Here is a 26,631-nt window from a genome sequence, read left to right on the forward strand (position 1 = left end):
CATCACCATTTTCCCTGTGACAAGAATGATATCTTTCAGGTCCTTGAGACCCTTCATACTATAAATATTAAACTAAGAGAGAAACATTAATAAACATTACTCATTAAGGATAAACAATTAATAAAAGAATCATCAATTAAATTTAATTTTAAGTTCTTCAAGACGTTACTTACTATCTAGATAATTGTAAAGGAATTGGAAAGTCATTTATCGTATTTAAGTACCTGTACAATGCATTACAGTATATTCTAAGCATTAACATAACTTGGAATACAAAATACATTAATTCTGATTCACATCATTTGCATTAGTCATTCACTGAAGTCTTCATGGAGTATAAAATACCTGTAATAACGAATTCCTTTTCTTGCAAGGGAAGATGAAACGAATAATCAAGTGGAAACAACACCAACTGGACTTTAACTAGTGTGTAACATAATCTTACCTTGGCTCATTACATGGGACAGATTTACTGACCTGAAGATAACAATAGATGCGTATTTTCTACACTTATTGATAGGACGATAATTAAATATGCTTAGAAGATTGGAATTTTCACTTTCAAGAAACAAATGAATAAGATGAAAATTGTGAGGGTGGAAGGAGGAATTGTGTTGATATTATGGTGTCTGTGAGGGAGGAAGGAGGAAGTGTGTTGACATTATGGTGTTTGTGATGGAGGAAGGAGGAAATGTGTTGACATGGTGATTGTGATGTTAATTGAGTGTGCCAACCAGGTCAGTAGTTAGCTCACAGTGAGATACCCTGATCAGATACATAAAATAAATTGCATATAAAGAGATGGACCTGTGATGTAGATTGAAATTATTTAAACAACCAGTAATTTTCATATTTTATTGAAATCAGGTATATAAAACTCCTATCCTGTAAAATTAAATACAGTATATTTAATCAAAGCACTAAGATTAATTATAAATTCTCTAGGATAATGCCTTTACATTTGGCAATGTGCAGGATACTGTCAATTTCAGTCCTGCCCTCATACAAAAATGTAATCATATTTTATAAACATATCTACCCAACATATATTTTACTCCATACTATCTGCAAGCTGCACGAAGCCACCTGTCTGTGTTGGAGAGCCGAGTTAAGCCCAACACCTCAAGACAGTTTCCCTGTCTCAATACCCCAAGACAATTTCCCTGTCTAAACACCACAAGATAATCTTCCTGTCTATACACCCCAAGAGAACAAGACAATTTCCATCTTTCAACACGCCGAGACAATTTCCCTGTCTCTACACTTCAAGACAATCACCCTGTCTCAACACCCCAAGACATTCTCCGTCTCAAATGATCAGTTACGGACAGACAACGTGTGCTACTAAGCGCCCTACAGTGTAAGAGTCAAGACAGACGCCCCTAAAGCTGCTCATATATAGAAAGGCATAAATCAACTATACATGAAGACCTTTCCCTGGCATATGTCCTCCCCAGGAACTATATCTCCAGCAAGGCTTCATATGTACTTTATCCACGAACACACAAGACAATCTTTACACACTGATAAATAAAACACGGACATACTAACTAATACATTGACTGACTGGGATTCTCCTGAAGACTTTACTGGCAACATAAATACAAGACTTTCAGCCACAGTGTTCTTAGGGGGGGAAATGTTAAGTGGAAGTTCCAAATACACTTATAGAGAGCGTTCAAGTACCATATTAAAGATACATATGATATACAGTACAGTATGTCTAATATATAATTCTTTCCAAATTCACAAATATACTGTAGTTAAGCAAAGTAAATACTGTAATAAATAACTGTTATAAGTAGCACACAGATTTCTTGTAATATTTACAGCTCCTGTATATACAGTACTGTATTTTGTGTGTGTGTGTGTGTGTGTGTGTGTGTGTGTAGGTAAATTTTGTATACTGTAGATAATGTACTGTACATATACTGTACTGTACATTTTTTCCAATGACAAAACAATTTAATTCAGATTTATTCAATCATAAAATATTAATATAATGATAATTATGCTCTTTTTCATACATAATAATAAACTTACATATACATTAGTCCTACAGTATAGTTGTATATCTTATATAATAAAGGCACCCAATTTTGTTATCTAGGCTCACAGTGTTGGTGATGCAAGGCTTGTGTTGTCACCAAGCCACTGACCACCTACACCTATGAGCCGATTTAGCTTTCATATCACAAGTACCAGAAAATAACAGCTGACCTACAACTGAACTCCACCCACTTTTTGTGGCCTTAGCAACCATTACAGTTAGTGGTTGTTGGCTGAGAGAGTCAGAATGCCACATCAGTAAATCCTCTGCCTTTTTTCCCTTTCTCAATGTTTGAAATAATTAATACAATTAAGTGAACCTAAAAACACTTAATTTATATAATATTGAAAAAAAAAGACAGTGGACTGGCGGGTGTGGGTTGACTCACTCAACAACTAGTCAACACCTATGAAATGTAAATTGGCTTGAGCTTAGTCAGGGAGTCAGTTCACACATTACTACACTATCATATATTTCATACTGTGTATGAATAATGACATTATTTCTTCTTATAGATAGTAGGTTTACCTTATTTACTATTTAACTGCTCTTTCTCCTGAGATGCAGTTAAGTAAGTGCTGCCTCAACATTATTTATATATCATTTGCCAGAGTGAAAGTTTAAACTGTTGAGTAAAAATGTGACGAGCTGATTTTTTCCACAGCGGGGTACAGTATAAGTGACCTCTACCCCAGATAGCTCATGTGTGAACGGTTTCCATTTCTTTATGTTCCTCATGTCATTTCCATTATTGTCCTACAACCACCCTGGACAGGCACTAAATAAAATTTTCGAGCATTCATGTTAGACAGACAATAACTCAAAAGTTCAACCGAAGTACAGTATCTCTCCTGCTCACGAGCAGCATGCTATGAGAGTTAGCAAGTACAGTACTATGTAAACACGACAAAGCCTTTGACACCAAACAACAATCAGAACTTGAACTCAAAATAGTCACTATGAATGTGAGGGTGTTGTGTAAAGATAGGAAGCACAGGACACAAATGCTGACAGGGAGATGAAGATGTTGCAGTGTAAAAGCTTGGGATTAAGTGAAATAAGATGGACAAGTTCAAAGAGCATAAGTGGAGAATAATGTCTTTTTATATCCTTAGGTGGAAGCTTGGAAGAGGTGTTGGGGAGTGTTGTAAAGTGGAAGCTGAGTACAGTTATGTAAAGGTATAATGGGCAAAGTCAAATAATTCTGTTGGTCGCTTTAATGCTCAACTTATGTACAAGAACTGTACAGTACTTGCCAATAATAATTTTCTTTTCTTCAACAAATTAGTGAGAATGAGGTCTAATGAGTACAGTACAGGTATTTAACTATAATTGGGTGAGTTTAATGCACAGGTAAGAAAGGGGAATGAATCACCAGAATTAGGACCATGGGGTTAGGTATTAAGGCATAATCGAAGAGAAAGTTAAAGAAGATGATGAAAATTAGAAAATCCTGGTTTGAACATCACCCCAAGGCCATTTGTAAAATGACGCTACCCCAAGATAATAAAAAAGATGTTGTCAGGAATCAAATACAGTGAAACCTCGAAATAATGGACTTCTCTAACCATATGATCCATGAGATGGGAGTTTCACATCTAACTGGCCCTTGATATAACGTATTTTCCTCTCCATACAGTCCGCTCAATGGAGAAACTAAAATACCAAGTACCATCACCTAAGCTAAGTCCTACCCAGGGAAAACTATGAGATAGATTATATCCTCTGGTGAGTACTGGGAGGGAAAAACTTAAGAAACAAAAAGCTTGATAAAATTATAAGGGATTTAGGGAAGCAGAAAACAGATATAGAGACAGAACTCAAAATTGGAACCTACTGTGGGAAGGACACGAAGAACAGAAAGTAGAACAATGGAGTAAATACAAAGACATAACATTATAGAGTGGAAAGGAACTTATATAACAAAAAGACTAAAGCTGACTAGATCACAACCGAAATTTATATAACACCGGATAGGAAAAGAATGTTGATCAGGACCTTCAGGCAGTGAGGCTCATAGTATAAGAACTTCACAATGAAATTAGAAAAACTTGTAAACAGAATACAATAATTCACTAAAAAAAAAGAATGTAGGAAGATACATAATGACAATAAACATAAATACATAAATTTAGAAAAGGGCAAAATAAATAAACAAGAAAAGAGAACACAAAAGAGGTGAGACTTTAATGAGTGGTTGCTTATATATGAAGTAGAAGAAGAGAGGGGAAAAAGGCAGAAGCAAAAAGTACTGCATTATGATGAGGATACAGTAGAGGTGAGAAACAAAAAAGGCTGTCATGTTTATGTTTGGAAGTAGAATTTATAGAAACTTGTGAAAAAAAAAGAATATTGATAAAACTTGTGGATATGATCAGATTCCTGTAAATTTCTCAAACAAATGAGTAGGAATGGGGTCAAGTGTTTGACTAAAATATGAAACTACAATACAGTACTGTATATATATTCTACAAAGGAGATCTTCCGAAAGATTACAAAACCTGATACTATTTAGTTAGGAGGACCGTGGTCACCAACCCCCTCATATTTCATACATATAAAACTTGTGTACAATACAGCAGCTCTAAATAGATAACTAAATAAAGGAAAAAAAATACAGAAAGTTAAGTAGTCATCATGATAAAATTTAAAATAGTTCCTTACGATAATTCATTTCCTGGGGGGTGAATAATCTTATGATGTGGGATGCCTATTATATGGAAAACATATATAATCTATAAATTTTCCTTGGTCAAGAATCGTTTTTAATTTCATCTCCAAGAGGATACAAGTTGAATGTGTAAATATGAATAGCTTTTCCACACAAGTTTGCATACTCTCCATGTTTGGTTTTAATCTAGGAATTATGAGAAGCTAAAATTGTGTGAGAAGGACACACAGCCAACAAGCTGATTCTTAGCATAAATCAGGAAATCAGATGCCATATTTGATAGTGTTAGTATTACAGTGTTACGCCCTAGGTGAACTTATGAACATTTGCAAAGTGACTTTTAACACTATCACTCCGAGTGGCTCGATATGGACAACATGGACAGAAGTAGGGTTTCTCTCCAGTGTGGATACGACTGTGTTTTGTCAGGTTTGATTTATCAGCCGTTTGATATGAGCAGTGTAAGCAGGAAAAAGGTTTTACCCCAGTGTGAGTAGAATAATGCTTTGTAATATCACAACGATTGCTAGTTTTATAGCTACACTGTGTGCACTGGTACATTTTGGTCATTTTTCTGCTGCCGATGAGGTCCACCTTAGCTGCCATGCTTCCTTCATCATCCATAAGACTGTCATTATCCACCCATACCTGTAGAAAATGTTTGTCTTATTCAGTAAAAAAAAAAGTTAAAAGTTTATAGTATTTATCTTGTATTTTCCATCATCAAGTTCTTCAGAATGAATGCAAGCCAAAGTTAAGCAGAGAAGAAACCTTATGTATTAAAATTTCTGAAAGCCTTAAAGTTTGTGAAATGAATAGTTTGTATTCAAATTTCTTTTCTTTTATCAAATTTCTAAAGTCACTGAAACAAGGGAGGAACTACACCAGAGATAATCCACTGACCCGTGACTACCAAACACACTTAACATAGCAATGACCCAAAATTTACAGTTACAAGTAAGCAGTAGATTTGGAGACCATGCAAACTCTAGTAGGCAAACTTATCTAGTTGGGAAAATGTTATAATTGTAGTAAAGTACAGTACGGTATTACTTGTATTGCTGTATGATGCTATTTTATAAATCTGAAAACTAACATTTATGGAGACTACAAAGAAACATATTAATTAAAGCTATTGCAAAATACTACACATTTACTGTATCCTAGGAATGTGTCAAAAAGGTCTATACTGTACTGCTGATGGGGTAATATGATTTATATGAGAGTTAATCCCAGAACTGATACACACAATTCTATACTGTACCTAAACCACCAATAAGTCAAATTTCATTTATATGTAAATCTGGATAAGCCAGACCTTGTCAGGCCCATGGATACCCTTTTGGGGAAAAACACAATAATTCTGAAATATTACAATTTAATGCAAATGTAGTCCAGTCTCCTTAGTCAGTTCATAACAACACTACACAGTCGGTGTAGACTTTATAAAAAAAATTGAAAAATAGCAAAATATTTCAGACGGACAGTAGTACAGCACTTTAGTAGTGGAGGAGCTAATGGAGCGACATCTGCTGCCAGCATATTTATATTACAGTGGCACTCAGCACACTAACAACTACAACATAACGAGGGAAAGTAGACATATAAATGTGTTCACTAGTATTTTATGTTATAGAAGTTCATATCTCTCTTCAACAAAGACATTAGGATGAATATAAACACTTGTAAGCAAATATGATCTTTATTAGACATTAAACTGAGATCTGTAATTTCCTAATCAAAAAATACATTTACATCTTCTTAAATATTTTCAGTGTAACAGTAAAAGCGTCATATTACCGAACAAGCAAGACCCATTTACACATTCATCAGTTCATCATGGCAATTAAATGCTCCACATAATGACGATAAAATCACGATTAATGAATCACGATCATGAGGCAAACAATTATCCCTTTACTGCACTGTACTCAAACACTTCAATTGGGACACATAAAAATTCAATGGTACAGTATTGTGTAGAGTTTGAACTGGTAAGTAAATTTTTATTCTGGCTAATCAACTGATAAATGAGTCTTAAGTCCTGGTGAGTACAGCAGAATCAAACAGCACAAATACTGTATGGTTAAAGAGTTTCCAATGGCATAATTTTTTTTCCTAGTTTCAATCTTTCTGTTTATTTCTTGTGTCCCTTGTAGAGGTAACGTAAGACATTGAAAATTTCCCATCCTAAGTACAGTACTATGAGATTCCTAACTTGAACTTAAGGTCATAATAAATGGCAGCGCAACACCTATGTCCCATATACAGTATAACATTATTGTTAACACTATCACTAATAATTATACCTGTACTTTGGAATAGTCAATAACCTTTTACATATGAGTATGTAAGTGATTCAAAAGTCTATCATTCCGATTTGATCGAAAAGGACAACAAGGGCAAGAAAATCGCTTCTCCCCCGTGTGAATCCTGACATGTTGTGTTAAATTTGACTTATCACTCGCCTGATAGGAGCAGTGAGGGCATGAAAAAGGTTTTTCTCCAGTGTGAGTACGATAATGTCTTTTGAAATGAGAACGATTGGCACTGACATAATTACATTGAGGACACTGATATTTTTCTGGTTCCTTTCTACTGTTGGTGAAGTTCTTCTCAATGTTGGAGCATCTTACCTTGTCAGCTATTTGACTGTCATTATCCAGCCACACCTGTAGAAAATGTTTGTCTTATTCAATCATAAGAGTTTGAAAAAGCAAAAAGATTGACAATGTTTTTGTTAAATTCCAGTGATGTCCTGTAGACTCACATGAAGCTGAGAGATGAAGTTGTGAAGGAGACACTGATGAAGAGAGACCAAGAGACAGTAAATACCTACAGTACAGCATGAGATAAGATGAGAGAGACAGACTCAAAAGTCTTGCTCTTCTAAACTTAGTGTGATCAACAACGAAGACACTGTATTTGCATGAACAGTACACTAAAATAAAGTTGTACTTGAGTAAACCACAACTCTGGATAAAGTAAACTCAATAAGGTATACTTGTACTGTACTTTATCCACACTTTTAGAGAAAAATTCAAACTCAACCCACAAAAACCAGAAATTACTAAAATACTGAAATACTTTTTAAAGTGAATATTAGTCTGGTCCCCTGTGTCATCATACAAGATTTTTAGGTGCAAACGAAATACAGTTCATCCCAGAGGATACCATATACCGAGTCCTTTGTTTCCCGACATCTTGCACAAAACACACTCGAGGGATTGTGTACAGTACTGCAATATTACGTCTGTGTGTTACTGGTACTCCCTATTTTACTACCAGGGTGAGCACTGACACACCAAGAAGATAAGTAACATTTATGTAAAAAAAAAAAAAAAAAAAATCAAAGTACCGTACCCACCACTTCACTCAGTAACCCTCAGCCCCAGAGACTGTAAAGTTAGCTCAAATAATGTTTCTATTTTTGTGTAGTAATGTACAGTATTTGTTTTCACTTTAGAATGGAACAATGGTACAACAAGGTACAATAAATGTTCATAATATTGATGTAAATGTATGCTTAAAATGGCAATACTGTACTGGTAAATGGTTGTATTTTGTACACCAGAAACACATCCCATAGAACCCAGAAATTTGCAAATTCTGGACCCACTTTCCCCAAGGCTTTGTTGTATATAAGTAAATAGTACTGTATTAAGTCACGTTATTTTTATCGTAGTTAATTCAATAGTGAATTATGTTATACTGTAAGTTCATCCACTTGTGAATGTAATGTTTCGTTCACATTCAAAATTCACAAAGTGACAAACTCCACTTGTAAGCTGCAATAAAAATCGTACTTTTCAAGATGAGTTGTATCTTCTCCTTCTTGTCTCTGTATTTAAGTAACATAAATTCTTAGAAACAAAATACAGAAAATGTACAAAAAAAAAATCAATCACATGAAGAAAAGTATACTGTAAATACAATTGTAAATACAGTAATCACCAACAGGAATAAAAGGACTGTAATTCACATCTTTCTTCCATCACATTGTACTTACCAAATTAAACTCATCAAATTAGTTGTTTACAGTGGAGGACAAAAATTACACAGCTCATTGACCTGGGCACAGTACATTGTCTTTTGAGTTATGTGATATGACTAAAACAGATAAATGCAATTTCAAACAACGAAGAGACAGACAGACAGACAGACACACACACACTCTTGCTCTGTCCGAACTTACCGAAAGTTAAAAATTTAGCCAAGTTGTCTTATGAACTTGCATTAGACAGTAACTACAGTATGAGTTAAGAAGTTTATTCAAATACAGTTTACAGTCATAAAGTTCTTACCTTCCGTTTAAACATCAAAAACTCTTCCTTGTTTATATGGCTTAGACAGAGTGAATTAATATATACTAACCCTTTCTTCTCTGTACAGTACATACCCATAACAATAAACACTACTGCAAACGCATGTCGGGTTTAGTCACGGCTCAGGAGGTTTTAATACAACATAAACTTATATATACACAATAGATTTGGAAGATGAAACAACATTTATGTGAAAGGCTCATATCTTTTATTTCAGCAAGGGATGACAAAGTACATTAAAAAAAAAAATATCAAATGAGTTAAAAATTAAATATCCTTAAGGCGTTCTTCCACAGTTCTGTTTATTCAGTTGGTGAGGTTCAATGATAACTAGAGATACCAAGTCTAGAGAGCGATATCACTAAGAAATATAAGTGAAGTAAAAATTACATGCTTGTAAATGGTAGAAAATAAAAATTTGCAAGTAAGGCAAACAAATAAAGTTGGAATCTTTTAAGAAATTTTTGAATCCAATAGAGTAGGCTTCCGTAACAAATTGTATTTCAAAATCAAGTAAACATGAGGTAAAAAAAGAGATTTCCGATTTGAATAATTGTAATTATTGAGATCCGTTGAGAAATGTACTAAAACACACAATATACCACACACTTAGTAAAGATGATGATGAAATAAATCACATTGTATTGTTTGTCTTACACTAAAGAAGGTACTGTACTGTACTGTAATGAATACACAAAAATTAACAAATGTGGGGAGAGGTGATACTGCAGACTATTTCAATCCCTGTGTCTTTTGTAGCATCTCTAAGAGATGTGTAAGTGATGTGTTTTCTTTACATGTGAGTTCGTACGTGAGCCACTAGTCGATCTTTTCGATTAGATCGAAATGAACAGTATGGACAAGAAAAACGTTTCTCTCCAGAGTGAATACGAATGTGTTTTGTTAGATTTGACTTGTCGCTGGTTTGGTATGAGCATTCTGGACAAGAGAAAGGTTTTTCTCCTGTGTGAGTTCGATAATGTTTTGTAAAATGAGACGGTTTGGAACAGGTGTAGTTACACTCGGGACATTGATATTTTTCCATTCTTGTGTTGGTGGGGTTCTTCTCAACGCTTGAGGCTCCTACCTGCTCTGCTATTTGATTGTCAATATCCTGCCATACCTGTAGGAAATGTGCGTCTTATTCAGTTTATGGCCACTCAAGACTCACTAAGTGTAAAACATTTGTTTTTAATTCAACTGATATTATAAAATAATCTACCAATCACAACAATTAAATGATAAACATGAGCACAAGAAAAGGTCAAACAGTCTTTATCGAGGTTCCTGCTTCAAAACCCGGCAGCAAGGAGCCACATGCAGTATTTCTCTTAAACAATTTGGTTACTCTATACCTTCACATGTTTTATGTTAAGGAACAAAAACACACACTCACAATATTTGCCACACAATTCTATTAACTGGTTTCAGTGACAGAGAGAGTAAATTACTTAATACTAATTTGACTATAAAACAAAAAGTGAAGGAGTTTCCCCAACCTGGGATAACTCTGGTGAAAAAAGAAAAAAGGAAAAAGGAAACTGTAAAATTACAAGTGAAAGAGACAACATAAATCTGAATAAAATTATGTGTATTCTCACTCTCTCTCTCTCTCTCTCTCACACACAAGTCCCAGCTAAAACTTTATTATAATGTATCCTCAACAAGAAAGCAGTATGTGGGTATATTTATGGCAAGAGATGAGAGAAAAATTATTAGGGGTATAATTAAGGCAACTACCGTAGTTAATGGTAAATATATATTCACTGGTAACTAGTTAATGGTAAATATATATTCAATCAGGTTTTCCATTGGAATATTTATCAGTGTAACAATGAAACTATGGCACAATATTAAAAAAAAAAAGATTTGTTGACTGTCAATAAATTTACAAAACACTTACTCATGTAATAACCTACAAACACTTTCGGTCTTTAACCCCTTGTGTATGGGGTCCCCTCTGAGTTGAGTAAAATCAAATAAAAAAAATTTATTACAAGTGATATCCCCATAGTGAAGGGTTTAATAACATTAGTTCCATCAGAGTACCGGGAAATAATATGAGACAACACAACAAATCTTATGGTAATTTAGATTATAATTGGATAAAATGCTAACAAGTGGCTGTTTAATATTCATTTACTCTTTCTCATCATCTCCTCATTAGGCTTTTCGCACCTGGTCATATTGTGCAGTATAAAGTATAGATCAAGATATCCTTTAGGGTACAGTATTAACAGTACACTGTAGTACAGTGCCATAATACAGAACAGGTATACTGATTTTCCCCCAGAGAAAAAAATGATACAGTATTTGTTGTTTGAAATTAATTTTATTCCTCTTTAAAATAAGAGATTCTTTAGACTGGATTTACTATAGGCACGAGGTAAGTGAAAATAAGTAAATAAAATGAAATAATGTAAAGGAGGATAACTTCATACAATCCTGACATTTAAATAAAACATCCAAAAAAATTAGGAAAAAATAAATAAATTGTGCCTCAAACCCAAACATCTACAAAGGTTCACATGTGAGTTTTAACATGCTCTGTAACCCTGCCCCTCAAATTTGATTTGAATGGGCAGTAACTACAACAAAAGTTCTTCGCTACAGTGTGATTACGAATATGTTTAGTAAGATTTGACTTGTCACTCGATTGATAAGAACAATGCGAGCAGGAGAAAGGCTTCTCGCCGGTATGAGTACGGTAATGCCTCGTGAAGTTGGAAGGTGTCGTACAAGAGTAGCTACACAGATTACAGGAATACGTTCTCGCCTTTTTTCTGTGAAGGTTCACGTTCTCCTCAATACTCTTGGCTCCTACCTTGTCAGCTATTTGAATGTCATTATCCAGCCACACCTGTAGAGAAATGTGTGTCTTATTCAGTCTTGGACATTAGAAAGCTTTACTCAACAATATACAGTAAATCCAATACAGTGCAGCTGAAAAGTGTGTGCTGATTCTTGCTGTATACCTTAAGTATGAGTGTGTCTGTGACATGATAATTTCTCTTACTCTATAACGTACCTAAGTGTGAGTGCGTCTGATACTGTGTTCAGATATGGAAACTCAAGGTGACCCCAGTGTAAAAATTAAAACTAAAACCAAGGTAAATAAATACTTCTACAAATACATAAGACAATATTCTTCAAATTGTTTCACTACATCATCAAGTTGTAACAGATTTCAATGATTCATGTTTGAATATGATGTGTGTGTGTGTGTGTGTGTGTGTGTACCTGGTAATTCAACCAATAGCAGTGTTATCATTATCATTAACATAGTGACATTGACATCTCAATCAAAGAAACTCTTGTAGATATTGCTAGGCTTTGATAATGTAGGATGTTTGGTTCGGTTAGGCTGTTAGGTTGTTTTGTCTTTGAGATCAAACCTATTTGACTAGCCAGACTCATCATACACGAGAGGTGAATGAAAAGAAACAGAACAGCAGAGTAACAGTTTACTTATTTATTAGAATCAAAGGGACAGGCACATGGGCCAAACTGGCAACAAAGTAACCCATACCATCTTCATATATGGGACACCTTATTGTCATCATAATGAAAATAATCTGACCTGAGAAAACATTACTATGGCAAGGGAAGTTACTTCAGTAGAATTACAAATTGAAATGGTATCAAAATTATTATACAGGTAACACAATAAAATAATAGCCTCATTTTTATCATATACTCTGTACATATAAATATTAACGACTCAAAAGTGGATGCGTAAATGATTCTTGATACTACTTCTTCGTGTAGCTCGATAAGGACAATAAGGACAAGAGAAAGGCTTTTCTCCAGTGTGTATACGAAGGTGCTGCTTCAAATTAGACTTATCACCTGTTTGGTATGAACAATGTGAACAGGAGAAAGGCTTAACCCCAGTGTGAGTGCGACAATGCTTTACAAGATCGCAACGATTCATAGTGCTGTACGAACACTGTGAACACTGATATGTTTTTGGCATTTTTCTGCTGTAGGCGAGGTTCTTCTCAACACTTGGAGCTCCTCCATGGTCAGCAATTTGACTGTCATTATCCAGCCACACCTGTAGGAAATGTTGGTCTTAATAAATAAAAAAAAATGCTTCAAGCACTCAAATTTGCTATACGATATTACTGTAAAACAATTTTCATGCCACATATTATCCTTTAACCTCTATATGGTTTATTTCTCCCAAAAGTATGAGCTGACATAATGCCCTTATAATACAGTACAAGGTGATGAGATTACAAATCCAAGGTTTACCTTTTCTGCTTCTCTATGGATGCAGATCTGTTTCTTGATTGGCCAATACAAAGAGGAGCGGCAGCTGACAATAATTCTTCACATGTGCAAGTTTTTTCTGTCGACGGTTTGTTTCATGTGTGGTTCTCTTTGGCTGTACATCTGTGTTTTGATGGACTACAAATCCTTTATTGTACTTTAATTTTCCCATACATATTAAACCTACATTACAGTTTAATATATAAACCCTTCACTTTGTCATGCAATAAATCCTACAATACAATTTATTACATAATCCATTCTTCCTTTTATAAAACTATATATGTACCAACTATCACATTTGATACATATGATCAAAATTTATACTGTACCTTATCAACTACACCTATCAAACAGAACTTAGACTTAGTACTTCTTTGGCCCGTGTAATTCCATGCAAGTATGTTCCCTCAGGTATTGACCCAGTGCAAAATTTATCCCAACTTCAGTAGAAACCAATGTCCAGCCAGCAAAAAAGTAACGACTGATTACCACATTATTTCTTTGGGCACATATCACAGTACAGAGAGCGGCAACAAGAGAGATGTTTACCGAGTATTGAGATTTACCGGTAGAAGCAAGACTAATAAGTGTTTACCCTGTACACATAAAGAACACCTCTACTAAGGCCTATCTGGTGACCCCTCATCTGAATCCCACATGAAAATAAATGAAATTAAAAAATAAAATAGAAAAGGGAGGGAAAGAAAAAGAGAGAGAAACAACAGCAAACAACTAAATGCTTAACTGGAATTTGGGGAGGGCTAGGACAGCTGAAGACAGATTAATTATAAGAACAAAAGGAGAAAGTGTACCCATGCCTAAGCCAGTCTTTTGGTAATTTTGTTCTGCACACACTAAGGTCTCTAGCAATAGCGTACAGCGGCGTTATACTTGGAGTGTTTTGTGTTTTGTACAGTACTAACTATTTCATGAGTGGTAGTGGTGGTGGTGGTGGTGGTACAAGGTCAAAATGAGTGCAGAGGTGTAAGGGAATTGTTGGGTAAAGTGTGATGAGCATGGCAACAATGTGTGCAAGTTACAATTATAATTCAACCAAAAATACAGAAATTAAAGAAGAAAGGAAAGAAAGAAATCCAAGAGTCGTGAGCCCTTAGTTTCAGGTAGAAAATAGGTCACCTCACACAATGTTCATGATCCTCTATCCTAACACTGTACCTGAGCTTAAAAGAGACATTCGGGAACAGTATAAGTGAATAAAACAATTAGAATCTAAACCTTTAACCATCAACTCAAACCTACTTTACACATGATCTGGCCATCCTCAAACACATCAACAATTGTCTTTATTCCTGTTCCACTTTTGTCTGACAGGAGGGGGGGGGGGAGACCATAGTAGGTGCAGTACAAGAGTCAGAAGGAAAGTGGGAAACGATAGAGGGAGATTCAAGACAAGGGTAGAAAGCGACTACTTTACTGATACTCTTCTTAACATGAGTTCACAGATCCATATTCCCATCTACCAAGAATATATATCATATAATACTGTATTTGCACTGTGCATGTGAAAGCTTGTTGGTTACACATGTTCACTTTGGTGTTTAACAACTTATCACTAACTTAATAATTTACACCTTATCTCTAATATATTTAACACACATACATTATACATTTCCCCCCTTCAGTACTGTCATTCATTCATTATTGTTACTGTTTCTGTGATCTGTCCTTTCAGAATAAGATCTATGGTAGTTTAATCCTCAATCAGTCATCAGCAGTAAGTCATTTGCAAAAAGAAAAAAAATCACTTATATGTCATTCTCTCTGTTCTTTCATTTACTTGTTCTCTCTGTTCCTTCATCTCATCTTTCCCTATCCTTACTGGTGTTCTTCTCCTTCCTAGCATACACCAATCACACAGCTTTTATCAATCTCTCTCCGTCATTATCAGTTAGCTCACCGGTATCTGACTGCATTGGTCCAATCTTTTCTCGTGTTTTAGTTTGATACATTTGAAAGAATCCCTTGGGGTTTGACTTCGCTTCCCTTGCTACCTCCAGTTCATTATTCCTCTTTGCTTTTCTTATCTCGGTCTTAACCCTGCTGGCCAATACCTTATAATAATCTTGGAGGTAAACTTCACCACGATATATTCTTCTACCTATAGCCTTCCTTTGTCCAATAATATTCTTTAAATAATTGTTTATCCATTTAGGCTCATTGTTGTCTGATCTGAGTTTTCTGTATGGTACTGTATGTTCTGCCATTGTGCAGTAAGTAACTCGTTATTTAAATTGTTGTGGAACTCGTCAACCTCAGATCTCGTGATCAGGTCATCCTCGACCGTCATATTTTGTGAGGGTATCGTTGTCAGGTCTCCAGGTAAAGTGAGCTCGCCTTCTGTGGGTACATTGAGTGAGGTCACCTCACGTGAAACCCCCATCTAAAGGATTATATGAAGAGATAAGTCCGTTATATGTAGGCTTCACTCTGTAGTTCATTATTCATCGTTTCATTTGCCGACACAGTCACTCCCAGATTATTGAAACAGTCCCTTCTAGTCTGTATTTACTGAAGCCAACACTGTGATGCCTCCATTGCCCTACACACTCAAATATTTTTTATCTTATCAATTTAATAGTGAAGGTTCTCTTTATTCCCACTAAGTTTTCCTGTCATACTATCACTCGCATTCCACGACAACACTCGACACTCGGTGCACTTTATCTCCTTACCTCATCATCCACACAACCAGATTCATTTCATATTTTAGTTTTGGGCAAAACTCTCTCTCTCTCTCTCAGTCTACCTGCTTGTAATTTCATATATACTGCACTGTACTTGTTACCTCCATCTCATCCCACTGTCACATCTTAGTTTATCTCTCTATCGTGGGTACAGTAATGTGTAGAGTAAATATCCATAAACACTGTCCTATGTAGATATAAAATTACACATTAAACATTATCCAGGTACTGCATCAACATTGTCCCCACAGCAGCATGGGCTATAAACTGACTACTACTACTAACAATAAGGCACACATCTCTATCACCAGTATTTTCTACCGATTTAGAAGATCAGTCATCACATTAATATACTGTACTGTACTCTTATTATAAAGTTTGCTTTGGGAAGGACGAACTAAGGTATTGTGGAAGAATTTGTAAATATGGTGCAACTCTCAGTATTGGTTCATCATCATTTAGTTAAATAAGATAATCAAAAAGCACAAAAAACTAAAAGTTTACAAATTACCATACAATAATTTGATTGAAATATCTTTTCAACAGTCAACATCTTATCAATGCAATCAACATTATGAATATAATGGCTATGCAAAGCTTTTTTATGCTATCGTCACCAATATGGGCAGGCAACCTCCCCACCAAAAATTGGGTAAAAAGTCCTGAGAGTGAAGAACTGTGATCCCAACATAAGTGGCAACATACTGACAATTTCTGGCAGATCCAAGATATAAATTCAAAACCTCATGAACAATGAATCAAAATCACTCCTTCACTATGGTATGCCCTCTACAATATGATCTGACTAACAAAAAATACATATGTACTTTGAACTAAAAACAAGATACTGTATCATGAGTGTGTGTATACTACAGTTCATCACTGCTAGGGCTATTGCAGTATTAATATTGTACTCCATTTGCTTAAAGGATGTTTAGTACAGAGTAAGGCTTTACATATGAGTTCGTAGGTGAGACTTAAGAGTCCCATTTTGATTAGATCGATAAGGACATATTGGACAACAGAAAGGTTTTTCACCAGTGTGAGTACGAATGTGTTTTTTTAAGTCACTCCTTGTATTGGACTGATGTGGACAATGTGGGCATGAATAAGGTTTCTCCCCGGTATGACTACGATTATGCCTTATAATATGTGAGTGGTAGTTGGTGGAGTAGGGACAGAAGGTACACTGGTATCTGGCAGCGAAGTTCTTCTCCATTCCTGTAGCTCCGCCCCCAATCATGTTACTGCAACCGCCCAACCCCACCTGTAGGGGATTACCCGACTTATTCATCATAATAGTTAATGTACAAGCTATATATGAAATCTTTAAAATTAAAAATGATCTTTTCATTATACAGTACAGTAAAAACTTCAGTACTCATGACACTCCTTGTACCTGTAGCAACTTGGCTACAACAAAGATCTATCTACAGTATCTATCTCTTATCATATTCCCAATTAGGAGATATGAAGTGAAAATAAAAATAATCCAGTTAACTTTAACTTAAGTAAAATAATAGATATCAAAACTCTCACTCTACTGAAACGCTTCTTAGCTTTCCACTTTGTTACTCAACTTGATGTGTCAGGAGTCATAATCATCTCCAGCTATACCCCAGAAACACTTCACTGACACACATACACTCACTCTTCTCCCCCCCCTCCCATTCAGTCAGGTAAATAATGTTGTCAGAGACACACACACACACACACATTAGACTGGACTGAGTTAATGAGGAGCATATCAGTCCCAAATCAAGGAAATCAACTTGCAGGGAATTTTTTTTTACACATATTTTCAGCTGGGTAATGTACGATGTTAACTCTTTTCTTTTAAAAACAAAAATATTCAGTTTATCCTGTGATTGTTTTCCATGTACAGCACCAAATACGGTATATGTACTAGGTAGTCTTTTTATTTAATTTATAGTGCATCAGATACTATTTCCTCTATTATACAATTAAGATAATGAATACAGTAATATATGTGAAGAGGATTAAGATCAGTGGTGAAGGTCGTTCACAAACACACTGTCCGTACACTACACATCCACTGTCATCCTCTTTGTGTATTTGAGACAGTGGGTGAAGTACTCGTATGCTCCTGGGTAGAAAATATACACCTTTACTTTTCTTTACCTTTAATTTCTTTTCTAGTAAATGATAAACAATAATTAATACAGTAAAAATAAAAAAAACATTACATCTCTTTAAATATAAAATCTTATCCTCACAAGGAAACACAACACATTGAATAACACTGAAAATAACATTAAATATTGCTGCCACATCACAAAGTAGGTGTCAGGACTCAACTCTAACAGATTTCAATTTTCCGTAATCTAGTCCTGACCTAAGCAGTGCTGCCATGTGTCTGAGAGTCTACCACACAAATACTTCACCAATTTACTAAGAGGTTAAATATCTCAATAAAGTACTGTATCCCTATTAGCCAGCTGTCCAGTACTATCACAACACCAACAATGATCCTCCCATTCTCGGTTACAAATTCGAAAACATTTTAAAGAATAAAGAACTTCATACAATGAATCTGTTATACTGTATACAGTATGGCAATAGGTAAATCAAGTGTCACTCGGTCAGTGTTAGTATTACAGTACTGTACAATAAAACTGAGACATGAGGTGACCATCGCCAACCATCACGGGTACTGTACGTACAGTATAGCTTATGACCAAGTGTTAGCCACCCTTTCTTGTAAAGGTTGGAGAGGAAGGGATTACCCAAGGCCACAATGTGGCTGTCTACAGTGAGCCTTTATTAGGCAATACCACAGTATGTATAATTATATAAAGTGGGATTGGTATGTTATGTTATATATCACAGTACAGTAATGTACTTGTATTATCTAACAGCACCTGGTACCCACCTCTAACACACTTCTCACCACACACATTAACTGTCCTCTGAACACAACAACCAGCCACTAGGTTACTGCAGTACAGGCTCCCCCAGTCAATTGCAGGATTGTACTGTACGTACATGTTGGTTAAATTATGAAGATAAAAGAAGTTAAAAAGATAAGTACAGTACAGGCAGTTCTACACCACTGAATCTGTACTTCAATTAACAGATATTCTCTAAAAACTGAACCTCAGATTTGTTTGTCTTTACCAAATGTTCTCTCATTTATGGTTCTCTGTGATTGTAGCTTCACTTTCATCTTTACAGGACCTTACCTTCATTTATACTTCCACTCTTCATTTTTCCATTGTTCACCTTCAACTCTTTATCAACACTACTGAGGGACACCTCTCATTCAGCACAAGATAACACATTTCAACACATTATTCTTCCATATTTCAGGAACATATGAATTTATAGATCTTCATTTATAGTTTAATTCTCTCTATCTTTTTCTGTTGTCATTTAAAGAGTTGAGTATGAAACACACGCACACACACAGACACACCTGTACCATCTTTGAATTAGTCACGTGACCACTCGAGGTACTTCAAGGTGACTGGCTACAGTACTCCTTTTGACAAAGCCACCCAGTACAGCACATGGTCACCCCAGTTATACCTGTACAACAAAGTCTATGTGTGACAGACATGTTAAATCAATGATAAAAATAATAAAATGTAACTTTTTCCAATATTTTCAAATAAAATCGTAACTTAATTGCACATTGATAAAAAAAGTGTGTGTGTGTGTCATGTAAGGTTTGAGTAGACAACAGTGAAACATTATCTCTCAAACTCTTCAAAAGAGCTGTTATCATATCACAATATCACCTTTTTACTGATATTCCTAAAACATAAAATTGCACGTACTGTAGTACTATATACAGAATAAAAATAAAATAAATGCCTTGGATTATATGATGCAACAATAGGGTTTGCAACAGCTTAGTTAAATGTATATTTTAAGTCCAGCTTCTTTGGGTTTTAAATCACAATATTGTAGGAAATATATTAACTGGCACTGCATTACATATTATTAGTCATCATAGAATCTCTAATTTTTATGGAGAATAGCTCATCCGGGCACAGGACATCGACCACAACAGGGCCAAAGATACAGGAAAACTAGCCTTTTTTAGTAAGACAGATTGTAGGATAAAAACACAGAAGAATGCAAAGTATTCCACAGTTTGGCTGTGTGAGGAAAGAAGGAACTACAGTACACTATACTATAATGGAGTATCCTAGTGTGCCCAACATCCACACAGAAACAGTGGGCACCATAGACAAGACGTGTGTTACGAGCCCACGCCTTGTCTGCGGTACACCGGACTCCAAATCCACTGAACATATACAGTACAGTATACAATCATTTATTTCCTACTCTGCTCACCCATAGTTCAAGTTTCTTCTTATAACATCTTGTTTTATTCCTAAAAATCTATCTAAATACTCTTACTGTTTATTATTACAAATTTAATGTAAGAAATAATATGGAACAAACACTTACAAGAGGAATTATGTAATGTGACACAAAAGTTTCTTTATTAATTGAATTTATCAGTTGTTAAGATCAGAGCAAATTAGCGTACAAATATTAAAAAATTAAATGAAGCCGGAGCGTATATTTTAACCATCTCCATAAATTCTTCTTTTGAATGAAGAAGGCAAGTAGGCAGTCCCTGAGTTAAAAATGGGTTACATTCTTGAACCCTGTTCATAAGTTAGAACAGGGTTAATTCCATAGGTTAGGTTGAAACACAACCCTGCCCATACAAAACAAAAATAATATCTCATACATAACAAATAAAGTTTGCAAGTACTGATGGGTGTTCGTTGGGGACTGCCTGTATTTTTGTAGTGACATCAACCTTGTTCGGTATTATATTCACTTGTATCAATCTTCCATCATAAGATGTCCTCAATACTGTTTATAAAAACTTTCATTACAGCTAAGTAAGAATATCTAAATCCTTTCGCTAAATCTTAGATGATTCCTTCTATGGCTGATTAACATTACTTGGTGTGAAGACAAATGCCTCATTTCCCTGGTCATTTCGGACATGGGTACGGATGTGCCTGTTTACATGGCTGCTATTACCTGACTGGTAGGGACAGAGGGGACAAGAAAACGGCTTCTCTCCTGTGTGAATACGAAGATGAATTTTAAGGTTAAACTTCTTACTGCACCTGTATGGGCAGTGTGGACAAGAAAAGGGCTTTTCCCCTGTGTGTGTACGATAATGCACTCTGAGACTGTAATGGTTGTTGGTAGAGTACGAACAGTAGTTACATTGGTGCATCTTCTTGACGGTGGGATTCTTTCCAGCTTGAGCGGTTCCTGTTCTGCCAGACCTCTGATCGCATGTGTCCATTCCCACCTGTAGGGGACGCCCGACTTATTACTAACATACGTACACCTCAACCTCTATAGGGTTCCCATACACTAATACATACACGAGGAAAGTTAACGGTTAAATTTATCTAATGCAGAATATACACAAGTGGGAGACGAATCATTAATTCCACCTAAGTAAATAACTATGTTTATATATACTGAATATATCACATTAAGTAAATCATACTGATAAACAAGAAAGGAAAATAAAATAGGTACTGTATAACTACCACAATACTATATATATATATATATATATATATATATATATATATATATATATATATATATATATATATATATATATATATATATATATATATATATATATATATATATATATATATATATATATATACACACACACTGCATACACAAAATAAATTAAAAAATACCTTATGATAAAATACATTATTTATTATCGTTCCATATTTTAAGATCATCTGCATATTTATTTACAGTGAAACCTCCATATAACGGACTAATCTCTAAATCTCTAACATACAGTTCATTAAATAGAGGTTCCACTGTAAAGCCTCTGACGTCAGGTTCACTCTAGTGGCTCCCATTCCCCCGAGAGACCACCTGTAAATTGAGTCCCCCTTCCCCCAACCTACTATAGTAATGTGTAATTAAAATAAATCATCTCCTGTGGTTATTCATCTTCACTTGAGAAGAACCGAACACACGAGAGAAGTTAATACCTTGAGTACAATGACATAACCCCACCAGAATACAATGACAATCCCTTGAGTACAATGACAACCCCACCAGAGTACAATGACAACTCGTTATCTGAACACTCCGTTCCCTCCCTCCCTCCTCCAACAAACCTCCACCTCTCTTGCCAGTTTGAGAGGTCATGTTAGTGAGTAGTAAAAGCTGCTCATAGTGTTATCAGGCCTATGGGACCCACCTCCACTTCACCTCCCATAAAGTTAGGGTAAATCTTTAGGTTATGTCTTATAATAGGAGTTCAGTGTCATGTAATAATATACTATAAGAAAATTAGTATAATTTCTTCTTCCTTTAATATTCAAAGAGTCAAATAATACACTACTTCTTCTTCTCACATGGATAGGAAAAAAAGCATAGACTTTTCAATTTTATTTGCTATGTTACAACACAATGCCTTGCCTTATAAGTTCCCTGTACCTTAAATATTAAGTTAATGATTTGATTGATTACCTTAATACATAGTTCTGTAAGAGTCAAAATTGGAAAGATATTGAAGGTATATTTGCAAGGTAAGAGATTTACCGACTTTTTTCTTGAGTAACATTTAGACAAAGACAAGAAAAGACAGTGAATGAAGGGAGGCTTTATGTTGCTTTTAACTCCAGCCATCTTGTCCAATACCTATACAAGAAGGTTTGCAACAGTGAAAAATAAGAAATAATATTTAACATCCGCTCTCAAACATAACAATAACACTTCTATTTAATTTACAAAACTGTATGTCTATGCTAAGAGGTGAATATATTATCCCTCATAACAGTACCAACGTGTGATGTCGTATTCACCTAAATATATGAAAGTTAAAAAGCAAGAATAAAATGTCCTGCTATCAGTGACAATTAAATCTATGTGCTTAAGGGATTATTTCAAGGGTTCACAGATACGTACAGTACCACAATTCACTTCTTTTGTTTGCGTGTGCGTGTGTGTGTGTGTGTGTGTGTGTGAAGATGTTTATAGGCGACCTGTGGTGTAATGGTCAGCATTCTCGCCTCGCAAGCAACCGGACACGGGCTCGATTCCCGGGCAGGGTGAAACTATGGGCAAATTTCTTTACGCCATTTGCCTCTGTAATTGGAAACCTGGATGTTAATCGATTTGCGGATCATGTTCCAGAGTAATGGTTAGCCAGTGCAGTTGGCGAGTTGTTCGGTCTTCTTGGGTGTGGTTGTTGTGTTGGCGACAGCTTCTACACCTTCAACAAATTCACGCCTAGGTGGCCCTTGGGCCGGCCAACCTCGTTACATGAGGGGCAACCATTATTATTAATTAGTGTGTCTCAGCCCAGAAATTAGTCTCATGCTAACTCAGAACCTCTCAACTGACCCTAAAACAAACCAGTATACGAAACTTGATGTGGACTTGAGAAACAAACATTTATTTCCTTCCACCTAAATTTATGTTCATGTTTGTGGGTGAGTTCAGAGGTTCAAAGTTAGCATGTCACGGTTTTCTGGCCTCATAGACACACACTACAATCATCTCCTTTCGTGACTGTATCCACAATGTTATAAAGCAGCATCATGTAACCTCTGAACCCTTGACATGATCCCTTAAAGTTATGAATAAGTTACCCATTAAAAATTGCAACAAATATATTTTTTTATGAGAACATTGGATACTCTGTAAAAATTCTTGGAGATTTTACAATATCACTCTTGATTTAGCGTAAGACATTCAGTCTAACGTCGTAAATAAAACAAACTATGCTTACATTTCAATATTCACAACTTCACCTTATCTGCCATTTAGAAATAACGGGTCTTCAGTGAACATCTCAAGATTCTTGCTGGTATGAGTTAGTATATGTCTCTTTAGATTTCTATTGTCAGCAGCTTGATAAGGGCAGTGTGGACACGCGAAAGGCTTTTCACCCGTATGTGTGCGTAGATGAATCTTGAGCCTACAGCTCTCAATGCACCGATATGAGCAGTGTGGGCAGGAATACGGTTTCTCCCCTGTATGAGTTCGTGTATGTCTCAACAAACTGTAATGCTGGAAGGTGGTGAAGGCACAGTGTGGACAAGCAAGTAACTTTTTGTTGGCAGTCAGAAAGCTCCCGGTCCCCGTGGCTCCGCTCATCTCGCTCCTCTCGGTCCCCACCTGTAGGGACGCGCGACTTATTGTAGACAGACATGTTGGGTGAGGTAATATAACTGGCATTCCTATATTACATTATAGTGAAATGTCCTAAGTTGTTTAATTATTGACATATAGTAATTCAACGAGACTTGACACTAATCATATTACAGGATATTTACAAAATCTTTAATGATTACTTCATACATAACATAATGACAATATTGCAAGCAACTCCATGAAGCTGAATCCATGACAGGATTAAAAACCAACTTTGATACATTAACTAATAGCGGAACAAGACCCACCTCCTAACAACCTCTATGTGAAGCTCATTAGGCTCACAGTAATCGGAGTTTGACACTATAAGCCAGAAATAATAAAGTTTTCAAACCAGAAAGACTGACATGATTTTGTTAACATTTCAGCCATTTTGTTCTAAACTTTTCTCCCACTAAATAACTTAACTGCCTGAGATACAGAACTTGATGGCACTAATACTTAACAACAGAGTAAACACTACATCAGGGCTCCAACCATTTACTTGACTTATACGTTAACTAATTTCACAACAATAAAAAATAAACCTTAAAGGTACAGTTCCCATCCCTGTACAGTACTTACAATTAACTACATTCAGTGTTAAGTGAATACTGTACACCTAATATTACAGCGAATTTCATTGGGTTTTAAAGTGTGCGTTCCTGTTTTCTCATTGACAGGTTTTATCTCAGGACACAAAAAAAAAACAAGTACCATTAATCTCACACTATAATGATTTGCTTCAGGTGACGTCAATGTGGTTGGTGTTGAGACCTTGACCCAACAATAGTGATGGTGTTGATGCCGATGTGGGCGTGCAGCCAGCAGTAGTTGCGACTCAATATAAGTAACCTCAATACAGTGCTGGGTGTCAATGAGGTGGGTGGGTGGCCTAATCTCACTCATGTTCTTGACTCCATCACTGACCTTTATTTATATCTAAATTTAGCTATCAACCTTATAACTCTGATGAAAGAATTACCATATTTGTCTCTTTACCATGACGGCCTTACTCCAGCACACATTTCTGAACATAAAATTTAAAAAGTATGGTAATAATCTAGTTGTTACATACATCACAGTTTTACTCATTTTATAGAGTCATAAACATTTTTAATCCTTTCCTTATAGCAGCATCAAAGTGACACATGACGTGGACAGGATTTAAGTCTTTAGTTCAGTTACGTACACCACAAGGCAGGAAAGAGAGAGGTTTTTGTCATAATATTTTTATTACAAGTAAAATAAAATACACTTGGCAATGTTATCATGATCTGAGATAGAAGAAAACGAAAGAGACGACACTGTAGTAAATATGACGAAATCAGGTAATTTTTGTGAACTGGAAGCCCTTAAAATCTGATGAAATATAAGCATCTTTATAGAAAGGTTCATAACATCATGACTCACACCTCTCATTACAGTATATATATATATATATATATATATATATATATATATATATATATATATATATATATATATATATATATATATATATATATATATATATATATATATATATATATATATATATATATATATATATATATATATATATATATATATATATATATATATATATATATATACACACACACACACACACACACACACACACACACAAACACTGCTCATTAACGACACGGAAACCTCCCCCCATCGAGGATTCAAAACCCCACATGTTTCCATTCCCAAACTAGATGCTCAAAAGCTACACCTTACTGGCAGAATATCAAGTATCTTCGCTTGCTCTAAGTACTGTACGGTGATCATGCCAAGAATACTTTCAATAAGATTAATGTCATGAAAAATAAACTCAGATAACAAAGACATGAACAATATCAATACAGTACCTATTTATGTCTCCATTTTTTAACTCCCTCTCTGCATTTTTGGGGAATCAACAATTCTTACATTTAATCTTGTCTGAATTCAACCACCTATAAAACTCATATATGGAAGAATTGCCAACATTATTCTTGTTACATATCGGGTATAAAAAATTTACTTCATTGAACCCTCATAAATCAGCACGAGCCCAATCCAACATTGGTTGTTACAAATTAATACACAGTAAAGTACAGTAGAGTTTTGATGCTTAAACTATTTGCCATTCAAAGTGTAGCAACTTAACTAAATATTTTCATTTCCATTTTGTACTCATTCTCTCTATGCATTAAAAACGATGCAAATCCTACTTAGATAGATACAAAATATACGTAAATGCATTAGCAATAACAAAAGGATAATTTAACAGTACCCATCACAACTAAGGCCCAATTCCTAAATGTTCCTTTACGCTAGGTTGAAGCCAGCTTGGATCAGGGACCATATGACCATTCACTCTCACCCTCAGCCACGAAAGAATCTAAGTTCATAATTAAACTGGACTGGCAATGTTTAAATATGTAT

The 26,631-nt window shown here is 35.3% G+C and overlaps 1 protein-coding gene across 13 annotated transcripts in view; it reads right to left on the reverse strand.

Moving 5' to 3' along the window:
- The window catches only part of LOC121862141 (hypermethylated in cancer 2 protein-like), a 106,966-nt gene that overhangs the window by 11,236 nt on the left and 69,099 nt on the right, over positions 1-26,631 (reverse strand). Inside the window, exon 6 of one of the 13 annotated variants that reach the window (XM_042360184.1) lies at positions 135-5,369. The exons of 5 other annotated variants lie outside the window; for them this stretch is intronic. In XM_042360184.1, coding sequence (XP_042216118.1) covers positions 5,028-5,369 — 342 coding nt within the window. In that variant the 3' untranslated portion in view covers positions 135-5,027. 7 more of the 13 variants (XM_042360188.1, XM_042360191.1, XM_042360186.1 and 4 more) reach the window with 7 other exon arrangements.

Source organism: Homarus americanus, unplaced genomic scaffold, assembly GCF_018991925.1.
Source record: "Homarus americanus isolate GMGI-L3 unplaced genomic scaffold, GMGI_Hamer_2.0 scaffold25013, whole genome shotgun sequence".
Classification (NCBI taxonomy): domain Eukaryota; kingdom Metazoa; phylum Arthropoda; class Malacostraca; order Decapoda; family Nephropidae; genus Homarus; species Homarus americanus.